The sequence below is a fragment of the Equus przewalskii genome, chromosome 14 (genome assembly GCF_037783145.1).
Source record: "Equus przewalskii isolate Varuska chromosome 14, EquPr2, whole genome shotgun sequence".
Classification (NCBI taxonomy): domain Eukaryota; kingdom Metazoa; phylum Chordata; class Mammalia; order Perissodactyla; family Equidae; genus Equus; species Equus przewalskii.
Window position 1 is genome coordinate 83,317,089 of NC_091844.1, and position 20,951 is coordinate 83,338,039.

The 20,951-nt window shown below is 44.3% G+C and overlaps 1 protein-coding gene across 1 annotated transcript in view; it reads left to right on the plus strand.

Annotated features, from left to right (window-relative positions):
• The first annotated feature begins 9,689 nt into the window (after positions 1–9,689).
• YWHAQ (tyrosine 3-monooxygenase/tryptophan 5-monooxygenase activation protein theta) overlaps positions 9,690–20,951 on the plus strand; it is a 42,848-nt gene continuing 31,586 nt past the window's right edge. Inside the window, exons 1-2 of the mRNA XM_070573277.1 lie at positions 9,690–10,006; positions 10,400–10,759. Of these exons, the coding sequence (XP_070429378.1) occupies positions 10,466–10,759 (294 nt within the window). The 5' untranslated portion in view covers positions 9,690–10,006; positions 10,400–10,465. The remainder of the gene's footprint in view (positions 10,007–10,399; positions 10,760–20,951) is intronic.

Below are 20,951 nucleotides of genomic sequence, written 5' to 3' on the forward strand. Positions count from 1 at the left end.
TTATTAATAATTATATACGTAATTATATTATTTTAATATTAAAAATAATAAGGAGGATCTGATGATTCCTAATGCCCTCAGGATACAACACCCGTTCCTCAGAAAGACATTCAAGGCCCCTCAGAATATGGTCCCAATCTTCATTAGCACCCTTATCTCCCACCTCCTTGCATGGGCCACACACGCACCATGTCCTACCCTGTCTGTTACCCAAACACACCACACTTTCTCATGATTCCTCGCCTCTGTCTATGCTGTTCCCTCTCTCTGGAGTGCAGTTCTTCTCCTCCCTTCAACGGCTAAGAAAATCTTAATCTTTAAGACCCATTTAAACCAGGTCACCTCCTCTGGGAAGCCTTCCCACCTCCACACACCTGGCACCAGATATGGCCTTCTTCTCTAAGGCACAGGCCCTGTCTTTGTCCCCTCGGTCTCCCCAAGGCCTAGCAGACACTCAATAAATGTTTGTTAACTCTTTAATGAATAAGATTCTTGTCTCCATCCTGGGGAAGCTTTATATGACATACATAAATGAAGTAATTCATTTCTGAAAAGGATGATGCAATCTAGAGGTGGAGTAGCATTTTTGACAAGAGAGAGACCTTTGTGGATCTGGGAGGAGGTCAAGTTTGAGTGGGGACAAGCCTTCCAGCTAGAGGTGTCAATGGTAGCAAAGCCATCCCTCTTTTCCAGAAAAAAGAAAACTGAGATCCAGGCTAAGGCTTTCTCCAGGCTCCAATGTGTGCCCCTTGGCTTTCGGTTTTCTCCACCATGCAGACTGGAAGCCCAAGTATAATTACAGGGGACACGGGCTATTTTGGGGCGGCCCAGCATCTTAAAGCCCTTTTCGTTGTTTGAGGAATTCCCCACTTCATGAGTCTTAGGAGGAGGCAGAGCCCACCTTCCTCTCCGGAAGGTGTATATTCCAGGTCTGTACGTCTCCAGCTTGTCTTGTAGTGAGATGTGGCACATGACTCAGGCTTGACCAGACACCCCAGCCAGGATTTTGAATCTAGAGTGAGTGACCCAAAGAAGCAGAGACTATGGAGAATTTCTTCTAGGGGGCAGCAGCAAGACTGCCTCAGATTTCAAAGGGGATGGAGTCAATGCAGGGTCCAGGGTCCAGGGTCTAGTGTCTGGTGCCATGGAGTCAGTGCAGTAGGGACCGATGTCTGGGGTCCAGTGGCAGAAGCACCAGGGATCTTTGTGGGAAGGTCTTCAGCATGATTTCGGCTGTGGTTCTGGCTGCACATCTTACGCAGTGCCCGCCTGTTTTAGGGGCCTGGTTCACCAGGCTTCTTTGCAATTGGTAAGACATAATGGTCTTATATTTAGGTCAATTAGAGTCAGTTTCTGCTACTTGCAACTAAGGACTCTGATGTAGTAATTAACCTTGACCAGGCTGGGTCCTAGGTCTTCATGAAGGGGAAGGAAACATGCTCACCTTCTGAGCACCTGCTAGCTAACGTGGCTCAACGTACTTTTTTCATGGAGGCTCTGAGGACCCTAGGGGTGCAGCAATGATCTCATTTGGGCTGGCCAGACTGTGAGAGTGTAGGGGCTGCCAAAACGCAGCCTTCTCCTCCTCCTCACGACCAAGCTGAGCTCCAGCATCAGTCCCCCCCAATCTCCAGCCCTTCAGGGGCTGCCTGTGCACCCCTACGACTTTCCCTGAAAGATCCAAGGCCTGGTGAGCTAAGTTCTCATTCCACCAACTTCCTGTATGTTTGGGGTTTTTTTAAATCTCTTTTATTTGGTCTCATGTTCTAAATCCATTGGCTCAAGAAGCGACAAGTTGCTGCTGCCTTTTCCCCTTTATTTCAGGAAGCTTGTGCGACAGCTGTAGCAGCTGAAACATTTGGAAACGTTTCAGCAATTTTCCCGCCGTATTATCCTTCCAAGTGGCGCTGGATTCATCAGACTGGCTGGCTGCCTCTCTGAGTTTCAGAACCAGGGACAAGGAGAGTGGCTGGGGATCGTTTGCTTATTAATTAATTAACAGGCACTTCATGGCATATTAATAGCTGAGCGGGGTAGCACCCTCTCCTTTCTTCCAGGGGCGGCTTTTGCTGGAACGTATTTTGTTGAGATGTATGACGCCTCCAGATTTCTTACCTGGTCTTATCCTGACTTTAAATCCAGAAGAGAAATTGTCCAAATAAATCAGGAGGTTATTCATATTCCAATGGGTTCTTTCCTCTGCAAATATTGCTTCATTGGGTTCTCTTAATTGCCAGGCCTTCTGGTGGAGTTGGGAGTTTGTTTACAGAGCTGGAGTGGACTGAGGGGAAGGAAGGCCATCAGGGACTGCCTAGAGCTTCCAGTCCCTCCCAGCTAGAGTCACGGGTGCCTCCAGCTGGGGGCTGGACCCCGGCCAGAGCCTGAAGCCTTCCTGAGCAGCAGCCTCATTTTACCCTGTCCTGTGGTCACTGTGCGCTTGCCCATGATCTCTCTTTCCATCCACCATTAATTTGTTCATTCAGTTGTCCATTTCTCGGCACCCAATGTATCCTCCAAGTCTTCTGTTAGGCACTGGGACTACCCAAGCAAATCACGAAGACAAGCCTGCCTTCCTGGTGCCTTCAGCCTGGTGGCGTAGCAGACCCAGGAGAAGTGATGTCGCAAGCTTCCTGCTGGGGAGCACAGGACAAGGGGAGCTCACCTAGCTGGGCGGGGAGAGGAGCCCAAGGACAGCCCCAAGAGGAAGTGTCCTTTCTGTTGGAACTCAGGAGATGAGAAGTTAACCAGGTGAAAATGTGTGGAAAGAGGGGACAGCAGGAGCAAAGCCCAGGAGGGGCCAAAGCACAAGAGAAGGAAAGGAGACCCAAGAGACAGGACAGGAGATGAGTTGGGGTGAGATCACTGAGGGGCTGTGAGTCACCTTAAGGATTTTGAGTTGATTCTATTTATCTAGCAAACACATAAATAGCACTGTGCAGAGCACTTTACCAATATTAACTCACGGAATACTCAAAACAACGCTATGAGGTAGGTATTATTATCATCATCATCTCCATTTTATGAGTGGGGTGACGGAGGCACAGAGTAGTTAGGTAACCTGCCCAGGATCACATATCTAGTGAGTAGTGGAGCCAGGATTTGAACCCAGGTTATCTGGCTTCTGGGTCCAACCAATATGGTGAGCTCCAGCTAAATGAAGCTGAAGAGTTTTAAGCGGGAAAGTAATGCAAAGGTGAGACATGCGTTTTTTACAGGATCGTCCCTGCTGAAGGGTCAGGAGGTTGATGGAACCAGTCTTCTCAGTGTGGCGGGCACTTGTGAAGCTCCGTGTGCAGCTGAGCTGGTTATGGCAGAAGGAGGTGAACAGGCAGAAGAGATTCCGCCTCTGGACCAAGGACGCTAGCTCTCCTCGGGTGGTCTGCATTCCAGTATGTTGTCCAGAGCCACTTTCTCAGGGTTCAGCCCTGTCCAAAGCTGACTCACGCACAAGAAGGAGAAACTGTGGCCTTCCTGCCCTTCTGGAGGCTTCCACTGGGGCAGAGGAAAGGATGGAAGCGCAGACCATCGTCATCTTGGTGGCTCTCCCCTTCTGCTCTGGCGACCCCTTTTTCTCCGTAGCTTTCTGACGCCTGACATCTTCTGCGGTTGCTCCAGCCCACACTCATGTCTCCTTTGGCTTAACTCCCATAGCACCTATTGTGAGGGCCACACAATCAATTCCTGTGTGCATTGTTCTCTGACTGCTCTGTGTTCATTCATCCATTCAACCATCCTGAATTGTCTGCTGATGAGTCATAATTTGGGAGATGGTTGAAGATTTCTTGCTTTATGTACCAAAACTTAAAAAAAAAATCCCAGCACTCTGACCATTAAAAAATACATATATGTATATATATGCAGTGTGTATATATATCAGTGTATAGTATGTAACTGTGTATAGTATATGACTGACTTCTTCAACAACATAATGAACGATAATGAATGTATTTTGAGATGATTAAGGCTCATCACTATGTGCCTAAGCCTTGCCTGAGACAGAGCCACTAAATGATGGTAACCTCTTGGGCTTCTTCATTAGCTTTTTGTAGGTTTGTTGTCTCTACCTGTCAACTGATTGCCTTGCATAGACGTTAGAAATAGGCCAGATCCAAGGTCAGCCCATGGGGACATGCCTGGGCTGACCCCAAATCACAGCTCTTCTTCCACTCTGAATCACCTGCTGAGAAGGTGGAGTGGATTTCAGAGAGACTCCCACGAATAATTCTACTCCTTCCTCCTAACAGCTGCTCCTAGACTGCTGTGGCTTTGGAAATCAGGGAGCTGAGCATCTGAGAATTGAAAAGAAAGGGAGAAGTTTCCAGCTCTTCCCTGAACTCTGGGTTTGGTGCCCCACTTTCCATCAGGCTCCTTGTAGGCACAGACTGTGTCTTAGTCATTTTTGTAATCCCAGCCGCTAGGTCAGTGTCTGGCACTCTGTAGACCCTCAAATAGCTTGTTGAATGAGCTAACGGGAAATTGAGCCTGAGTTAGGGGTTGGGAGCGCTCCTTTGAGCATACTGTGTATGAACAGCAGTGCGGGAACTTTAGGGCGTGTTTCTGAGTGCTCAGGGACCTTCCGTGCTGACCTCAAGGTTCTCAGTGTGCTCTTCAGAGCAGATGCTGTCCCGCGGTTACGGAACACGTCTGGATCATATAGCTCGGCTTTGCCTTCTTTGCTTTGTGAATTTACTACAATTCTAGTGATTTCGTGTGTGGTTGAGCACAAACTAAGCATGCAATGTAAACAATTGCTGGTATTGGAAATGTCCCTCTTGATGGCCTGGATTTGCTCTCAAAACAAACCCTCACTGAATGCCTTCTATTAGCCAGTCAGAGTCACCAGGGGCACGGACAGCAGATGAAACTCTGCCCACTGAAAGGTCACAGCCTAATAGGGGAGCTGGGAGAGGAGGAGAGACATAATTAATTAAAGGGAACAGACAAGGGATGAGGAGGTACTCTCTCCCTGCAGATACATTGAGAGTAAGAACAGAGACGTCCATATGAAACTAAAATCAGCGGCTGACTCACCAGCAGATGTATACTTAGCCACCCACCAACCTCAAATAACTGAACACTGCTCCCAGGCCAGGAAACACTGGAGCTTCCATCTTCCATTGCAGGCAGCAGAGTCCTGTTTATTGTAGTAGAAGAAGATTGAAATCAGACAGACCTGTGTTTGCATCTTAATTCTATAGCTTAACAGTTTAGACAAGTACTTTAACCTCCCTGAGCTTCAATTTATTCAACTGTACAGTGGGGATCATCACACCTAAACTTTGTTGAGAGGGCACTAGGGATACAAGATCAAAAAAGAGAAACCCTGACCCTCAGGAAGTTCACGGTCTGGCAGGGGAGAGAGAAGAGACTGATATGTCATGGACACCCACTTAAAGCTATTAAAAGATATCATATCATTTGTTGAATGAAAACATTAGTCAAGGTTCTCCAGAGAAACAGAATAGGAGGTATATATATGTGTGTGTGTGTGTGTGTGCATGTGTGTATATATATAAAGAGATTTATTATAATGGAATTAGCAAGTCCAAAATTTGCAGGGGGGTGCCTACAGGCTGGAGAGCCAGGAGAACCAATGCTTCCTTTCGAGTCTGAAGGTTTGTCTGTCATAGATGCAGGAACAGTTGCTGTTGCAGGTGAAGTCCAAAGTCCATCTGTTGGGGAACTCTCTCTTGCCCTGAGGACACCAGTGTTTTCGTTCTTTCGGGCCTTCAACTGATTGGCTGTGGCCCACCCACATTATGGAGGGCAATCTGCTTACTCAAAGTCCACCTATTTAAATATTAATCTCTCCCCAAAACACCCTCACAGAAACGCCCAGAATAATGTTTGATCAAATACCTGGGCATCCTGTGGCCCAGCTAAGCTGACACACAAAATCAACCATCACACTGAACAAAGAATGCAATCTCAGGCATGTAAAACCACATACATATGTCCAAATGGAAAGAGATATATCCAGAAGGACCACTAAAATGCTAACAGTGGTCACCTCTCAGAGGCAGGCTTTCAGGTTCTTTTAATGCTCCCTGTATATTTACATATTGTTTCATTTTTCTGTATAATGACTGCCATTACATTTTTTATTAACATTATCATCATCTCTCTCATCATTACAAAAGCAATCAAGCATTTTAAAAAATACTCTGTTGCCTGGCATATAGGAAATGCTGGAGAAATGCCAGAATGCTGGAGCCCTTCCCCAAGAGGCTGGCTGACCAAAAGATGGTTCAGATTGCCTAAGATTTACCAGCGAAGTTTTATTCTTCAGATGCAAGAGCTTTCTTTCCTCTTAAAATGCAAATCATGGCAGAAGAAATATTGCTTAGAAACGTTCTAGTTTTTTTTCATGATAGAATGATTTGATTATATTTTTTCCTGAGCGCACACAGTGAGAGCTGGAAAATTATGTGTGGCCAAGGGGTGTCCCGGAGATGCCAGAAATGGGCACCCTAAGGGCACAGAGGGATGCCTGCTGATGGCATGAATCAACGTTGCCCGCTGCGGCCTGAGGAGAGGCTGAAGGCTATAGGCCTGCCCCTGGCCCTGAGCCAGGGGATGTGTAGGAGGACTACCCTGACCAGGCTCCCTTGATTTCCCCCTCCTGTCCTGGCTCTCCAACGTATCTCACTTAGCACCTCCCAGGGGAGTGGATAGTGGGGGCAACTCTTCAACTACCTACTAAACCCAAGTATTGATAATGATTATGTGGATATTTGTGGTGAAAAGTCCCATTCAAATGTTTACAAGTCAGTCAATATTTGCCATATGGCAGGAGAGGAAGAAGTTCCTCTCCAAAGACCCACTGCTCTGGGCAAATAAACCACTGAAACAATTTATGAGGGTAAACTCAACCAGGAGGACTCATCCGTTCTGAAATGTACACTGAATGTAGCCGTTCTCCAGACCATTAACTCCACTAATTACAAGAGTGATTCAAGAGATAAGCCTTCACTAAGGTTTTACAAGGCTCTGAGGCTCCTTGCAGCAGTTCCAGCATCTCCCTCGCTCCCCCTGCACCCTGCTCCTAAGCAGAGGGAAATAAGGAAAAAAACCAACATTTACTGAACACTCGCTATAAGCCTAGCATTTTCCTATGTGACAGCTCCACAACAACCCTTTGAGGCAGGGATTATTTTTACAGGTTAGGAAACTGAGATCCAGAGAGATCACAGTGTCCAAGGTCAAACCACAAATAAATAGCAGGGCTGGAATTTAGGATCTTCTGGCTGCAAGTTCAGTGCGCTCCCTCTTGCTCCAACAGCTTCTTCGCACCAAGTAATTTAGAAAAAATAACAAGAACATCAAACAAATAAAGTAATAAGTTCTCAGTACTTTCTTTGTCAGCTGTCTGTTCCCTAGAGTTCTTCCAGCACGCCGGATGTGGATGTTTAACATGTTTCGTGTTTACTAGGAAGGAACTCCGAGGCCAGGGACCAGGCTCATCTTTCCTAGAGGCCTTACAGCACAGAGCAAAGATCTGGCATAGCGCTAACAAGGATGGGCTTCAGCACCCAGAGGCCATGCATGCGTCCATATCCAGGCTCTGCCACTCATGAGCTCTGTGACCCTACGCATGATACCTAACCTTTCTGTTCCTCAGTGTTCTTATCTGTGAAATGGAAATACTGATCATAACAGTACTTACCTCATAGCATTAAGCAGATTGAGTTAATACTTGCAAGACTTAAAATAGTGTTTGACACATGTAATCACTCAGTAAATGTCAGTTCGTTACGTGTCCAGGGACTTCAAGATCTCAGAGCTTTAATTTTCTCCAGCCTGAGTTCTTTCAGGTGCAGAGGTCTTTAGATATGCACGTATCACTCTGGTCCCTCATAAAATACTTTGCGATTTCATAGTGTGCCATGGTTTCGAAGCAGTTCTTACCCGCGATTCCAGATGATCCTAACTATATGAGTTGGTGCTCAATAAATATTTGATGATTTAATGAAAGCAGAAATTTTAGAGACTGAGTTACAGACAGCAGCAAAAACTTGCCCAAGGTCACCTGGGGAGATGGCAATACAACCCAGACTTTCGGACAAAGAGTTAGTGTGCTTGCCCCTTCCCTCTCTCCTTACCACAGAGGTCAGGTCCCCGGACAACTCCCCTCAAGGGTACCCAGTCCCCAGACACCTCCACTGGTTTCTCCCCTTGCCTGGGCTGTATCTAATTTCAGTAAGCTTGAAGTTTTGTCATACAGAAAGCATTTTATCTGACCTTCCACACGCAAATTCTTTCCATTGGGATTTCTTGGTGTCCGGCCCCACCCCAGCCCACATGGCCATAAACACTCGTGTGTCTGCAGCCCGGCCCCAGGGATTCCAGAAATAACAGCAGGGCCCTCCATTAGAACGCTGGAACATAGTAAGGCATTTCTGCATCAAGAGACAGGCCCTTCCCAACCCAGGCCTCTCCTGTCTGTCAAAGCACAGAGCAACCTTTACAAGTCAGGACAGGGAGGGGCAGCAGGGAGGGAGTTGAGATTTCTGGAAAGCCCACACCTTCTCCTGCCATCTGTCTGCACTCTTCCATTCTAGAGATTCTCCAGATCTGCTCCCGTCTCCACTTAGAATCTGAAATTCTTTCTCTGCTGTGACATTCTTTGGCTTTCAATGATCCATTCCCCCTTGGACGTGCTAAACCTGGAATCACGGCAGCGTGAGCCCAGATGGCAATTTTCATCTTAAGACGGCACAAAGGCCACTTTCCAGACACCCAGGACAGCCACCTTATTTCGCGTGGGGCACCGGGGAAGTGCCAGGAGAGGAGGGAGTGGCAGGAGGGGAGTGCCTAGTTTAAGGAGAAAGGAAAGTCTATAGATGACCTGAACAAAAGATATCTGGGGCCATCTTCCTAACCTCAGAGGGGTGTTTATTCACGAGGAGGAGAAAGTTAGAAGTCAACATCTAGGGAAAGAAGTTTAGCTTTTCAAGTGTCCTCTCAAAAATAATACCAGAAAATAAAAAGCTTTTACACATACGACAGTGATATGAAAAAATATGTATTTAGATGCATGGATGTAACCTGGAAAGGCTGGAAAGAAATATAAAAACAGTTGCCGGGGGAAGGGGTGGGGGTTAACAGGCGTTTTATCACCAAATTGTCCCTAACGTCGTTTCTCATTTTAAAGAAAATCTTAATACCTGGCATTGCCAGAGAGCCATGCCCGGACTTTCTTGGGAATTTTACAACGGAATTTCAGGTTTTAGGTGCCCGTCTGAAAACCCGAATTTGCCATGTAAAAGCCATACTTAAGCCACTTTCTCCAGGAACTAATTCCTCCTTAATGGGGATGAGATTATTTCTAATTCGCAGCCACAGTCGGAACGTCATTACAGGCTGGATTCAAGGTACTGAGCTCCAAACCTTTGTCACGAACAGGAAAGTGGAGGAAAGAAAGGCGCTTGAGCAACAAAACAGCCGATTGTGTCCCAGGCCCGGCCTCACTAGGCCGACTAGAGCCGGAGCTGCATTGGCCCATAAGATGCAATGCACCATCTGCAGCGGTGCTGCAGCAGGAGACGCGGCCACCGCGGGAGTGGTGGTGCGAGCCTCCCGCTCCCGTGCCGCACCCACAAGTGCCGGGGGTGGCGGGAGGATGAGGGGAGTTGGTAACAGCATCGCCATGGCAACAGTGACGTCCTTTTACCCTGGATCTAATTGGAGGAAACCCCGTGGCCGAAGCCGCAGCCTGCCGGCCTACCGAACTTGTCCGAGCCGACCCACCCTCCTAGCCTCCGCTTCCCCTCCCGCCCCGCCCCCTTCGCCCCCTTCCGCGCGCTCAGCTCCCATTGGCCAGCATCGTGGCGGGAGGCGGGACTCTCGGAGGCAGCTCGGCGCGCCATTGGGCCGTGGGAGCGAGGGCAGCCGCTCGGCGGCCCGCCCCTTGGCTCCGGGGTAGGCTGAGACGGGAGGGTCCTCCGCTAAAGCCAAAAGCGGATCAAAGTGGTGGGATTCGCGCCGCGGCCGCGGAGACGTGAAGGTGAGCGCCAGGGTCGCCTCCGGCCCTCTGAGGGCCTGGCCAGGCCTGAGGGCTGGGCGGGGGGCCAGCCCGCGGGAGTGGCCGGCCTCCACGCCTCTCTCCTCAGGGACAGCTCCGGCGGGAAGGTGCGGGCCAACGGCCGCTTCCATCTTGGGCCGGGCGGGCGCGGGAGCGGCTCTTCCTCCTCCCCGCGCTCCCGCGCCCGCCGCGGCCGCCTCCGCGGGTGCCCCTCGGCCTCCTGGGCGCCGGGCGGGAGCGTGGGCGGGGGAGGGAAATTCAACTGGGCCGCGCGTGCGGGGACAGACAAAAGGGGCGGCGGGCGGGCAGGCGGCGGGCATTGTCTGACGGCGCCGCCCCCGCCCCTGTGTCCGCGCCCCCGCGCGCCGCCCGCAGGCCCTCCTCGCGCCTCCTCCGATCCGGGTCGGTGCTCGCCCTCGCTGTCCTCTCGCGTCCGTCCCCATGGAGAAGACGGAGCTGATCCAGAAGGCGAAGCTGGCCGAGCAGGCCGAGCGCTACGACGACATGGCCACCTGCATGAAGGCCGTGACGGAGCAGGGCGCCGAGCTGTCCAACGAGGAGCGCAACCTGCTCTCGGTGGCCTACAAGAACGTGGTCGGGGGCCGCCGGTCCGCCTGGAGGGTCATCTCGAGCATCGAGCAGAAGACCGACACCTCGGACAAGAAGTTGCAGCTGATTAAGGACTATCGGGAGAAAGTGGAGTCCGAGCTGAGGTCCATCTGCACCACGGTCCTGGTGAGTCCGCGGGGCCGGGCGGTGGGAGAGCGGGCGGCGGCGGCGCCGAGGCCCTTTTGTGTGAGGCTGTCGTGCAGAATTTCCCGGGCGCCGGGGCTGGCCTGATGGTCTGCCGACGTCGAGGGTCCAGGGAGGTCCGCCTTGGCTTCTTTGAGGTGTTAGTTCAGTTCTTGAGACGTAAGAAGCCGCTTGTCCAGGGGTGAGTGGATCTTTTCCCAGATGCTGGGTTGCTACCGCACGAGAGAACTTTGAAACATCCTCGTAGGTTTGTGCAAGACTGAAAATCGTGTTTGGGCTCACCGAGGAGATCTGGGAACCCTTGAAATGTTCTGTGATCAGTTCATAGGCTTCGGTTGAAGAACGTGCAGGCAGGCACCTTTTCCCCGGAGACAATACATGGAGTAGGTTTTCCTCCAGAACTTAGTAATGGAAATTTACTGCGAAAATCAGAACAGAGACTTCGTTTTGCAAGTAAGAGTTATCTGTTGAGCTTTTTCCCCAGTAGTAACGGGGGGAGAGTTCGGTAAAGGTGAAAAAGGCGCAGCTGAGTCTAAAGAACAACATGTCCTGGTAAATTTCAGCATTTAGTAACGTTTGCTTGCTCTCGCACAGCTGTGCTGTGCTCGGCCGCTGCTGCGCTGAGTTGAATTCGTTTCTAACGTGTAGCAGGCGAGGAGAGCTCTCCAGGTTTTGAACTGTCCAGTGTTACGAGGGCGGCTGTTGGGTGGAGTAGGTGGTGGCTGTGATTCACCCTCGTTAGTGAGACAGAACATTTTTAGCTTTGTCATTGCATGGATCCTTTGGTCAGTAAGAGAAGTTTTTAAAATTTAAGCACCAGCGTTATCTCCTGGAGTGTTTCTAAGTGTTTTAATACTACAAAGAGTGGTTTCTTCCAGTAAAACATGAGCTATCTGATGCAATCGCCTTTTTTAAGTGTCACTTTTACAAGAGGCCTGCTGATTTTTAACATGTTCCTTGTCGTAATTTAGGGGTGCCTTGAAAGACAAGCATACTGGATTGGTGATTTTTTTTCAAGTGGGAATAGTGGGGGAAATGCTGCTTTTCCTCCCAGCAGCCGCTTCCTTGCCCCGTCAGATTCATGGGGCGGGAAATTTTTTAAAAACTTCTTTAACCAATTTTTCCAAGACAAATAACAGGTGACCTGAACAAAATCATGGCTGCTGGAGACAGCTGGTAAAGGGGCAAAGAAAGCAGTGCAGAGTATGTGTCCTAAGTGGAGAAAACTCTGTTGAGATTGTTTGCCTTATGAAGGCGGGACTTTGTGTTATATTCATCTACATCTTTTGCTCCCTGCTTGGCTTAGAGGAGGCACTTACCAAAGCTTTTTGAACTGAATTGCTTGTATTCAAGAAATTTGCCAACTGGAAAGTAATAGTAGCCTTCAGTAGCATATGGTAATGGTTATTGACAACATCAGGGAAAGACTGATGAGAATTCCATATGTTAACAAGAAGCTTTTCTATGTATGTATTACTTTTGGGGGCTCTCACAGCATGTTTCAGTCTCTTTATGTTCAGTTATTTTACAGTTTATTAGTTACCCTGCAGCAATTCAGAATTATCATAAAATTGCTCCTGTTTTCTAGCAAGTGAACTCTGAGCCAAAGGAATATTTGTTTTATTTTGTAGCTCTTATAAATTTTAGTTTTTATGATGGCGTAAGTGGAGGAGAGTTTGTTTTGCTTAGTTAATAAATGACCTGAAAGAGAGAGCAGGTATGTTGGGGTAGACCTTTCATATACAGATCATTACAATAGGAGAGAACGCCTGAAATTAGGTTAATTTTTTTATACCAAGTGAAATAGAAGAGTTTAACTTGATTAATCTGAGACGCCAAGGCATAAAAATGTATTTATATGGGGCTGGCCTGGTGGCGCAGCAGTTAAGTGCACACGTTCTACTTTGGCAGCCCGGTGTTCACTGGTTCAGATCTCAGGTGCAGACATGGCACCGCTTGTCAGAGCCGTGCTGTGGTGGGTGTCCCACATATAAAGTAGAGGAAGATGGGCACAGATGTTAGCTCAGGGCCAGTCTTCCTCAGCAAAAAGAGGAGGATTGGCAGCAGATGTTAACTCAGGGCTAATCTTCCTCAAAAAAAAAAATTATTAAAATGCTTTGAGAAACTAATTGTGACTTAATGGCCAACCTATTAAAAAAAAGCTGGGCACACCCATCTTCAAGTTGGCAACTGTTTGAGAGCTTAGTATGTGCAAGGTGCTGTGCTAAGCAGTATGGGGAAGAACAAAGCTGAGAACCATAGATTTTGTCATCCAATAATTTGTGAGTGCATATTAGAAATACACAAATGTGAGTAATATATAATTCTCAAAGGATGGTTATGAGCAAAATGCTATGCAGTTCAAAGGAAACAGAATCCCAGGGAAAGGCTTTACAAAGAATGGCTTATGGGGAGGGGGAGGTGGTATGTGATCAATATTCCAGGCAGAAGGAATATGCAGGATGGGCCTTTTTCAGGAAAGAAAATTTCTGTGACTGGAGCAGAGTATGTGTAGAGCTCTTGCTAGAGAAAAGCTTGGAAAAGAAGGTAGGAACTGTAATTTATAAGAGAATCTCAGAGGGAATTTTCCTCATTTGGTTGACAGTGCGGAGACATTGAAGATTTTGAATGGTATGCATGTGACAGCATCTAAAGCTCGTGGTTTGAGTGCTGATAATTACCAGTTTGTAAACTGAACTGATAGCCGAGGAAGTGATAGACTTGTGAACAAGTCTCAAAATTGATAAATTAGTAGTTTAATAAGGAGTCTATCAAAATAATGAGGAAAGAAGAGTGAAACCTAAAGTTTCTGAACGATGAGTGCCAACATGAAGTTTTCTCTTCTTTTGTTCCTTTGGAGCACAGAAAGGAGAATCTGGTGTGGAGGACGTAGGTAGAACTGACGTGTTACAGAAGATCAGTAAAAGAGTAATGGAGAACAGGCACAATTTTTGTCCTAAATAGCAGATTCTCAGCTTCTCCTTTTCATAGAGTAGGTTGGGGGTGGAATTATTTACTATTTACTCAAAATGAACATAGTGGACAACTTTCAACCTTTTTGATAATCACTTTATTGAAAGAAGTTACTAAACTGTGAGGCAGGAAAGAATGTTAGAATCCAAATGAGTGCTCTAAAGAGCAAAAGAGATTGAGCGCCCAAATGGCCAAGACCCAACTCTGCAGAGGATCTAAGAAAAGTTAGAGAAGATTTCACCAGGTCATCTCTGTCCCTCAGTGTGATTTGTGAAACCAGAGGGTTGAGCTAAGATTTCTAGGTCTCTTCCAGTTCTAATTGTTTGGAACTATCAGGTTACATGGTCTTAGCCATTCTGCCTCCACTCTGACTTCTGAACTCTAAAATGAGTGATTTTTACAGACCAAGTTGAAGAACGTGTTGTTAACAGTATATGAAATGTTGAAGGACTAACAACTTTAGTGAAATGGCTTCAGGAAGAGGTAATGCAGAAGTCATTGGTGATCCTAGTAAGGAGTGTTGGGAGTAGCAAAGTTTAAGTGAAAAAGATTAACACGTTGTATGATAGCTAGGCAGTGGTCAGATAGCATGTGAAGGTGTTTGGGAGTCATTAAGAACTTGGATGTGTGGTAATGGCAAATGGAAGAATTCAGAGGGGTTCATGAAGCCATTCCGGGCCTTGGGAGCAAAATCTATGAACAAAGTCAATGACCTTGGAGTAAGAGCCAGATGATTAGAGAATGTATACCTGATAACCTCTGTCTCAGACAACCCCATGTCATCCTTTGGTGTTGATGGTCTTCTCGTAGACTAACATCAACAGGCTGCTTCCATATAATGTATGAACAGTTTTAGGAGCTAAGGTCTACGTTCTGATTTTTCAAATAAGAATCATTTAAAGTAGTATATAGAAACTTAAAGTTGTCTGTGTTGGTGTGCTAAAGCTCTGTAACCTTAATTCAGTAATACACTTCAATTTAGTTAAGTGTTCTAAATTAATCTCTAAATGAAAATGTGTCTGGTGCTGGTTATTATTTTGAAGTAAGACTGATATGTTGTTCTTGATAGTTAATGAATCTTAATGTAATTTTATTGACAAAACAGAAAAATTACGGGCTCTGGAATCAAGACAGACTGTTTTTGAATCATTACTCCATAATCTTATAGTTTTGTGACCACAGGCAAGTTTCTTAATCTCTCAGCCTCTGTTTATTTATAAGTTGGTGATGATGATGCCTGCCTTTATAGGCTTGTAGTTAAAATAATAGCTAATCACCTACATTTATTGGGCATTTACTATGTACTAAGCATTTTAAGCATTTTATATACTCACCTTGTTCCCATAAGTTATCTTGATAGTATTATTTCTGTTTTAAAGTTGAGAGAACTGAGACATAAGGAAGTTAAGTAACTTGGTCAATATCACAAAGCTAGTGAGTAGTAGAGCAAGGATTTGAACCTGAGTGATCTGGCTCCTGATGAAATTAAATGAAACACAGTCATCTTTAAATACATGGTAGCTGACTGAAGATCACAGTGTGAATCTCTGTTATGAGGAATTTGTACGGTTTAATAAATATGAGACATTATGTTTGTGAGCTAGGAGGGAAGGAAGATAGCTTGTGGTGGACAAAACTCCCAAAGTCTATAATTTTGAAGCCCTCCTTATATAGGATATTGCAATAAAATTTAAAAACTCTGGCTTTTGGATTTTTCGCCTTTAGATTGTGAGCTCCTTGAAGCCAAGAGTTGTTTTCTTGAAGAGTGAAATGGAATGGAATATTATACATACAGGCATATAAGTGTAAGGTCAGATCTGTGGTTCTCAACCAGGGTGAATTTACCCCCTGGACATTTGGCCATTTCTGGAGATAGTTTTGTTTGTCAAGACATGGGGTGGAGGGGGATGCTACTAATGTGGGAAGTAGAGGCCTGAATGCTGCTAAGCGTCGTATAATGCATAGATAATCCCGTACAACAAAGAATTACCCAGCCCGAAATGTCAGTAATGCCAAGGTTGAGAAACTCTGGGTTAGATCATAAATAAAACACAGTATTAAGTTGCACTGAATTGTATCATGCCTGTTCTTTGGGTTCTTATTAACATGTTGACATCTTGTCTGAACCCTTTGTCTAGACTTTAGTCATTTTTTTTCCTTGTCACTATTTTCTTTGTCATCTAGTGTATGCTATTTACCTCTACAGTTCATGTTTCTGGAACTTACTCCAAGTTGTACCTCATGGTTGCCTCCAAAGCCTGAGGTTTGCTCTTTCAAAAACTTCACACAGAGAATAAAGATCCAACTGAAATTATAGTGAAATCTGTTTGGAAGAGGCAGTTCAAATCGATGAACAGCAAATATTCCCCTCTCCTTCATCACTGCCATTAATGCTTTGGCATATGTGGTTCCAGACTTGTAACCCTGTAGTGTGTATTAATTTGGATGCTGCAAAATTATACTAATGCCCCATTGAACATTTAGGTTGTAAACTGTTTGTCTCCATTATAAACAACACTGGGAAGAACATCCTTGTTGCAGGCTTTATGCTAGAATTGTTTAGGTTAAGTTCTTGGAAGTAAAATTTCCAAATCAAAGGAAAAGCTTTTTTTCTTTTTTTTCCAGATAGCCCTCTGAAAAGATCTTATGCTTTAGTGCTGTCATCTGCGGTGGTTGAGAATGGCCATTTCCCTTACCCTCTCTGGCACAGCCAGGTTTTTGAGGATAACGAAAATCTAGTGACTGGAAGGGTTGGAATTTTACCTCTTTATTCAGTATTGGATATAATGAAGACTACCTTTGTTCTCACAAAGGGCTAGTGACCAAACTTTTTTTTTCTTTTGGTCTCATATACAGTTTGGCTTATAAAATAATAGCGTAGCATAGTTAATTCAGGGTGCTTGACAGTTGAGAAATCTGATTGATCATATTGATATTCCTTTATGATATTTATCATTACCAGTTTTTGTATTTGGCACCAATTCTTTCAGAATAACAATGGAAAGTATCTTTGTACCATTGACTTTCTAGATATCAAGGAGAGGTGGTAGAGAGGCAGCATTTAAAATATGTGAAGAGAAGAAAAATTATACTTTTTCCATTGCTACTTTAATTACTCTTAATTCATAGGTTAAATCAGTGTTGGTGTTTTCTTGAATATTTCATGATAAGTAATTTGACCAGATCTGGAAATGTTTGTGTATTGAAGTATTTAAAGACAAAATGATGATAATAATATTTAGGACTTTAAAATAATGGGTGGGTTTACAGATGAAAGGAGAGCATCTATGAATTACTATAGTTGGAGCTGGCTTTAATGGGAATTCATTATACTGTTCTCTCCTCTTATGTATGCTTGAAATTTTCCATAATTAAAAGGTTGTTTTTTCCTCCAGAAATTCCACTCCTAGATACTTACACAAGAGGAATGAAAATATAGGTCGAGAAAAAGACCTGTACAAGAATGCACATGGCAGCTTTATTCTAAGAGCTGAAAACTGGAGATGGTCTGTTAATAGGACAGCGGGTAAACTGGTGTATTCATAATGGAATACTGCTTGGCAATGAGTGAATGAGCTGCTCATACACATTGCAATACAAATGAATTTCAGAAACATGCTAAGTGAAAGAAACTTGGCACGAGAAAGTACATAGTGTGATTCCATTTATATGAAATTCTAGAACAAGCACAAGTAGTCGAGGGGTGAAAAATCAGAGGAATAGTGGCCTCTGTGGGAATGGAGGCAGAGATTGGGAAGAGACAGGAGGGAACTTTCCGAGGTGATTATAATGTTCTTTGTGTTGATGGGTTTGAGTTACACAGTTAATATGCATTTGTCAAAACTCAGCAAATGTGCACCTAACATTGGTGCATTTCATTGTATGTAAATTTTGATTCTAAAGAAAGAAAATTCTAGTTAGTGATTCGCATGTACTGATGATGTCTTTAGTTTACATAAAACCTGATAGTAATGGATGGATATGTGATAAAGCAAGTATGGCAAAAGGTTAATGGTAGGATCTGGGTGGTCACTGTAATTGTTGATTGCCGTGGATAGGGGTATGATAGTCTTCATTGCTGTGGTTGGATGCCTTTAATAGCTATAGCAAGAAAAATAGTGAAACTATGTCTTATTGACCTCAAGATATGAAAATGTACAGAAAGGTATTGATATCCATCTAGGACATAGGACTGATAGACTTTGCACCATAGCTTTTGTTTTTATTTGGTTGAGTACTAATTAGAGTGATGGAGTTACAGGGTGCAGTGGAGGCGTTATATATTGACCATACTCTAGTGTAGCCGATCTCAAACTTCTTGGTCTCAGGACCCCTTTGCACACTTAAAAGTATCATGGAACCCAAACTTTTGTTTGTGTAGATTATACCTGTAGATAATTACATTATTAGAAATTAAAACTGAGAATTCTGTAATTCATTTAGAATAATTACTAATTCGCTTAGAATAATAAACCCATTAGAAGTTAACATAATGTGATTTTTTTTATTGTGGTAAAGTATACATAATGTAAAATTTACCATTTTAAGTGTATAGTACTGCCACATTAAGTACATTCACATTGTTGTGCAGCCATCACCAGGCATCTCCAGAAGTTTTTCATCTTCCCCAACTGAAACTCTGTACGCATTAAACACTTAACTCCCCATTCTCCCCTCCCGGCAACCATCATTCTACTTTCTGTCGCTGAATTTGACTATTCTAGATACCTCATATAAATGGAATAATAAGATTTAAAAAAAAATAAATAACTTTTGGGGCCGGCCTGGTGGCGCAGCAGTTAAGTGCACATGTTCAGCTTCTCGGCGGCCCGGGGTTCGCTGGTTCAGATGCTGGGTGCGGACATGGCTCTGCTTGGCAAGCCATGCTGTGGTAGGTGTCCCACGTGTAAAGTAGGGGAAGATGGGCATGGATGTTAGCTCAGGGCCAGTCTTCCTCAGCAAAAAGGAGGATTGGCAGCAGTTAGCTCAGGGCTAATCATCTTCAAAACAATAAAATAAAATAAATAAATAACTTGAAAGAAAATTGCCTGAGAATAGTGGCATTGCTTTACATTCAGTCTGTTGCAGTGTTACATCTCCTGGAGCTTCTGAAAAACTCCACTCATGAGAGAATGACAATGAACAAGCAAATAGCATCGTAGTATTATGAAAATGGTTTGACTATGCCACCTACCCACCTGAAAAAGTGTGTGGGGAGCCCCTAGAAGTCCCCAGACCACACTTTGAAAACTGCTGCTCTAGGGGAATTCTGCTTTGAGACTTGCTAATATTCATCACTGTGGTGAGTGATTGAGCAGTTTTCTGAGTAGTTGTCATTGTGTGGTGATAATGAAATTTGTAAAGCCTTCCCCTCCCTTCTCATTGCCCTGCCCCTTTACCCTACAAATTATTCTAGGAATGTAAGTGTGGAGACCAGAAAAATCACAGACTTGATAATAAAGAAAAGAGAAGAGTTGATTTTAGATATTGGGTAATAGAGAGTCCCTGTTAATTCCTGAGTAACTAAAGAACTGGTTTGTTGGAATGGCTTCTGCTTCCTTGTATTGAGAAGAGTAATGTAAGGTTAATATAATCTCTCTCTTCATTCCCCAATACCCAACCCAAAAGCAGAGTGGGCATGAATGGAATATGTTAATAATGGTCTTATGAAGCTGGTTGCATTTAGGGCTGGAAGTTCTACAGCTTTTGGAGACAGGAGGTCAGGTGAGCTGTTAGCCAGCATTAGTTGAAGCATTTCAATGAAACTTGTCTTTCACACAGATCTTGACTATCCAGTTATGTTTTTCTGTCCACATGAGCAGTGTTCCATGATTTCTGTCATCTGGACCTTTTGCTCCTGTTGGATTTGGCATAGTATGGTACTAAATATGTATTGTATAAATATCCATAGTTAGTTTATTAACTTTGACTTTGACCATTCTTTCTCCTGTATGTTTGCTGCAGGCTTTACTTAGAGAAATGGAGAGACGATGGTACAGGTGGCCAGACCATGCCTATAAAGACTTCTGTTAATTTAATGTAAATGCTTTCTTAAAGGACAGTCTTAGATTGCTGTTTGTAAATGTCAGGGTGACTGTGGGAAAATACGTAAAAATGCTTTAAAATCATAATACTGATTTTCAGATCAGACTTTTTGCTGCCCAAGTAACTCGTACTGATGTTACTCATCTAGAGTCAGTACTCTCATTTTCCCCCTTGTTTTACTTATTTTACCAAACAGACATTACGTGAACATGGCTCAGAAAAGTTTTGCTCTTTTAAAAACTATAGTATTAGAGTCGTGCAATTAAACATATTTATTAGGTGTTCTGATCTTTCTGCCTGGTACTATTTCCAGGTACCTTCAATGCTTTTGTTGCTCTCAGAATTCTGATGGACTAATGAAGAGGTTAGAAAGATTACAGTAAGGGTTTACGCATCCTTTGATCTGAAAATAGATTATTTGGGGACTGGTTGCAGAGACCAGGTGTTTGGTTCTTGGTGATGTCAGTAACTTAAAGGAATTTGGAAAGACTGACTGTCCCATTAATATAGTTTTTTAAATTTTTATATAATGTTTAAATATCCGAGGACTAACTTTTGAAATGTGAAATGGTATATATTGAAGTGACTTTATGTTCTTGAACAAATTGAAATAGAAGTCTTTATTAAACTGATGGTCCCCTGGAAATTTTTATTTCCTCCTCCCCTTTCCTACACCTGCCAAAATATTGACGGTAGGGAAAAGCTTAAGAACCATCTGATTAGAGAAAGGATCAAGAGAGTAACAACTAGTAGATTAGGGAAGGAGGTAGAGGAGGATGCATTGGGCAGACTCAATGGCTAAGTTTAAGATTAAAGAAAATATATAAATGGCAACGTGTGTTTGTTCAGCAAATTTCTTTTATTGTTCATCCAACTTTGCAGTTGATTTGTTTTCCACAGAGACAAGCCTGTATCAGGAAAACAGCATTTTTGTATTATTTTATTTCTTGTTAGGCTCTTCAATCTTTAATTACTACCCTATTAAACAGAGTACAGAGTAACCTGGTGCAGTTTGATAACTCAGCAGGTGAAAGTGAAGGCTATACCTCTATTTTACTGTTTATGACCAGCTGTACATCTTTGCGAAGAAAAAGATATAGGTGATCATCTTTATACAGATCAAAAAATGCTTTGTGATTCATCTTTGTCCAACACG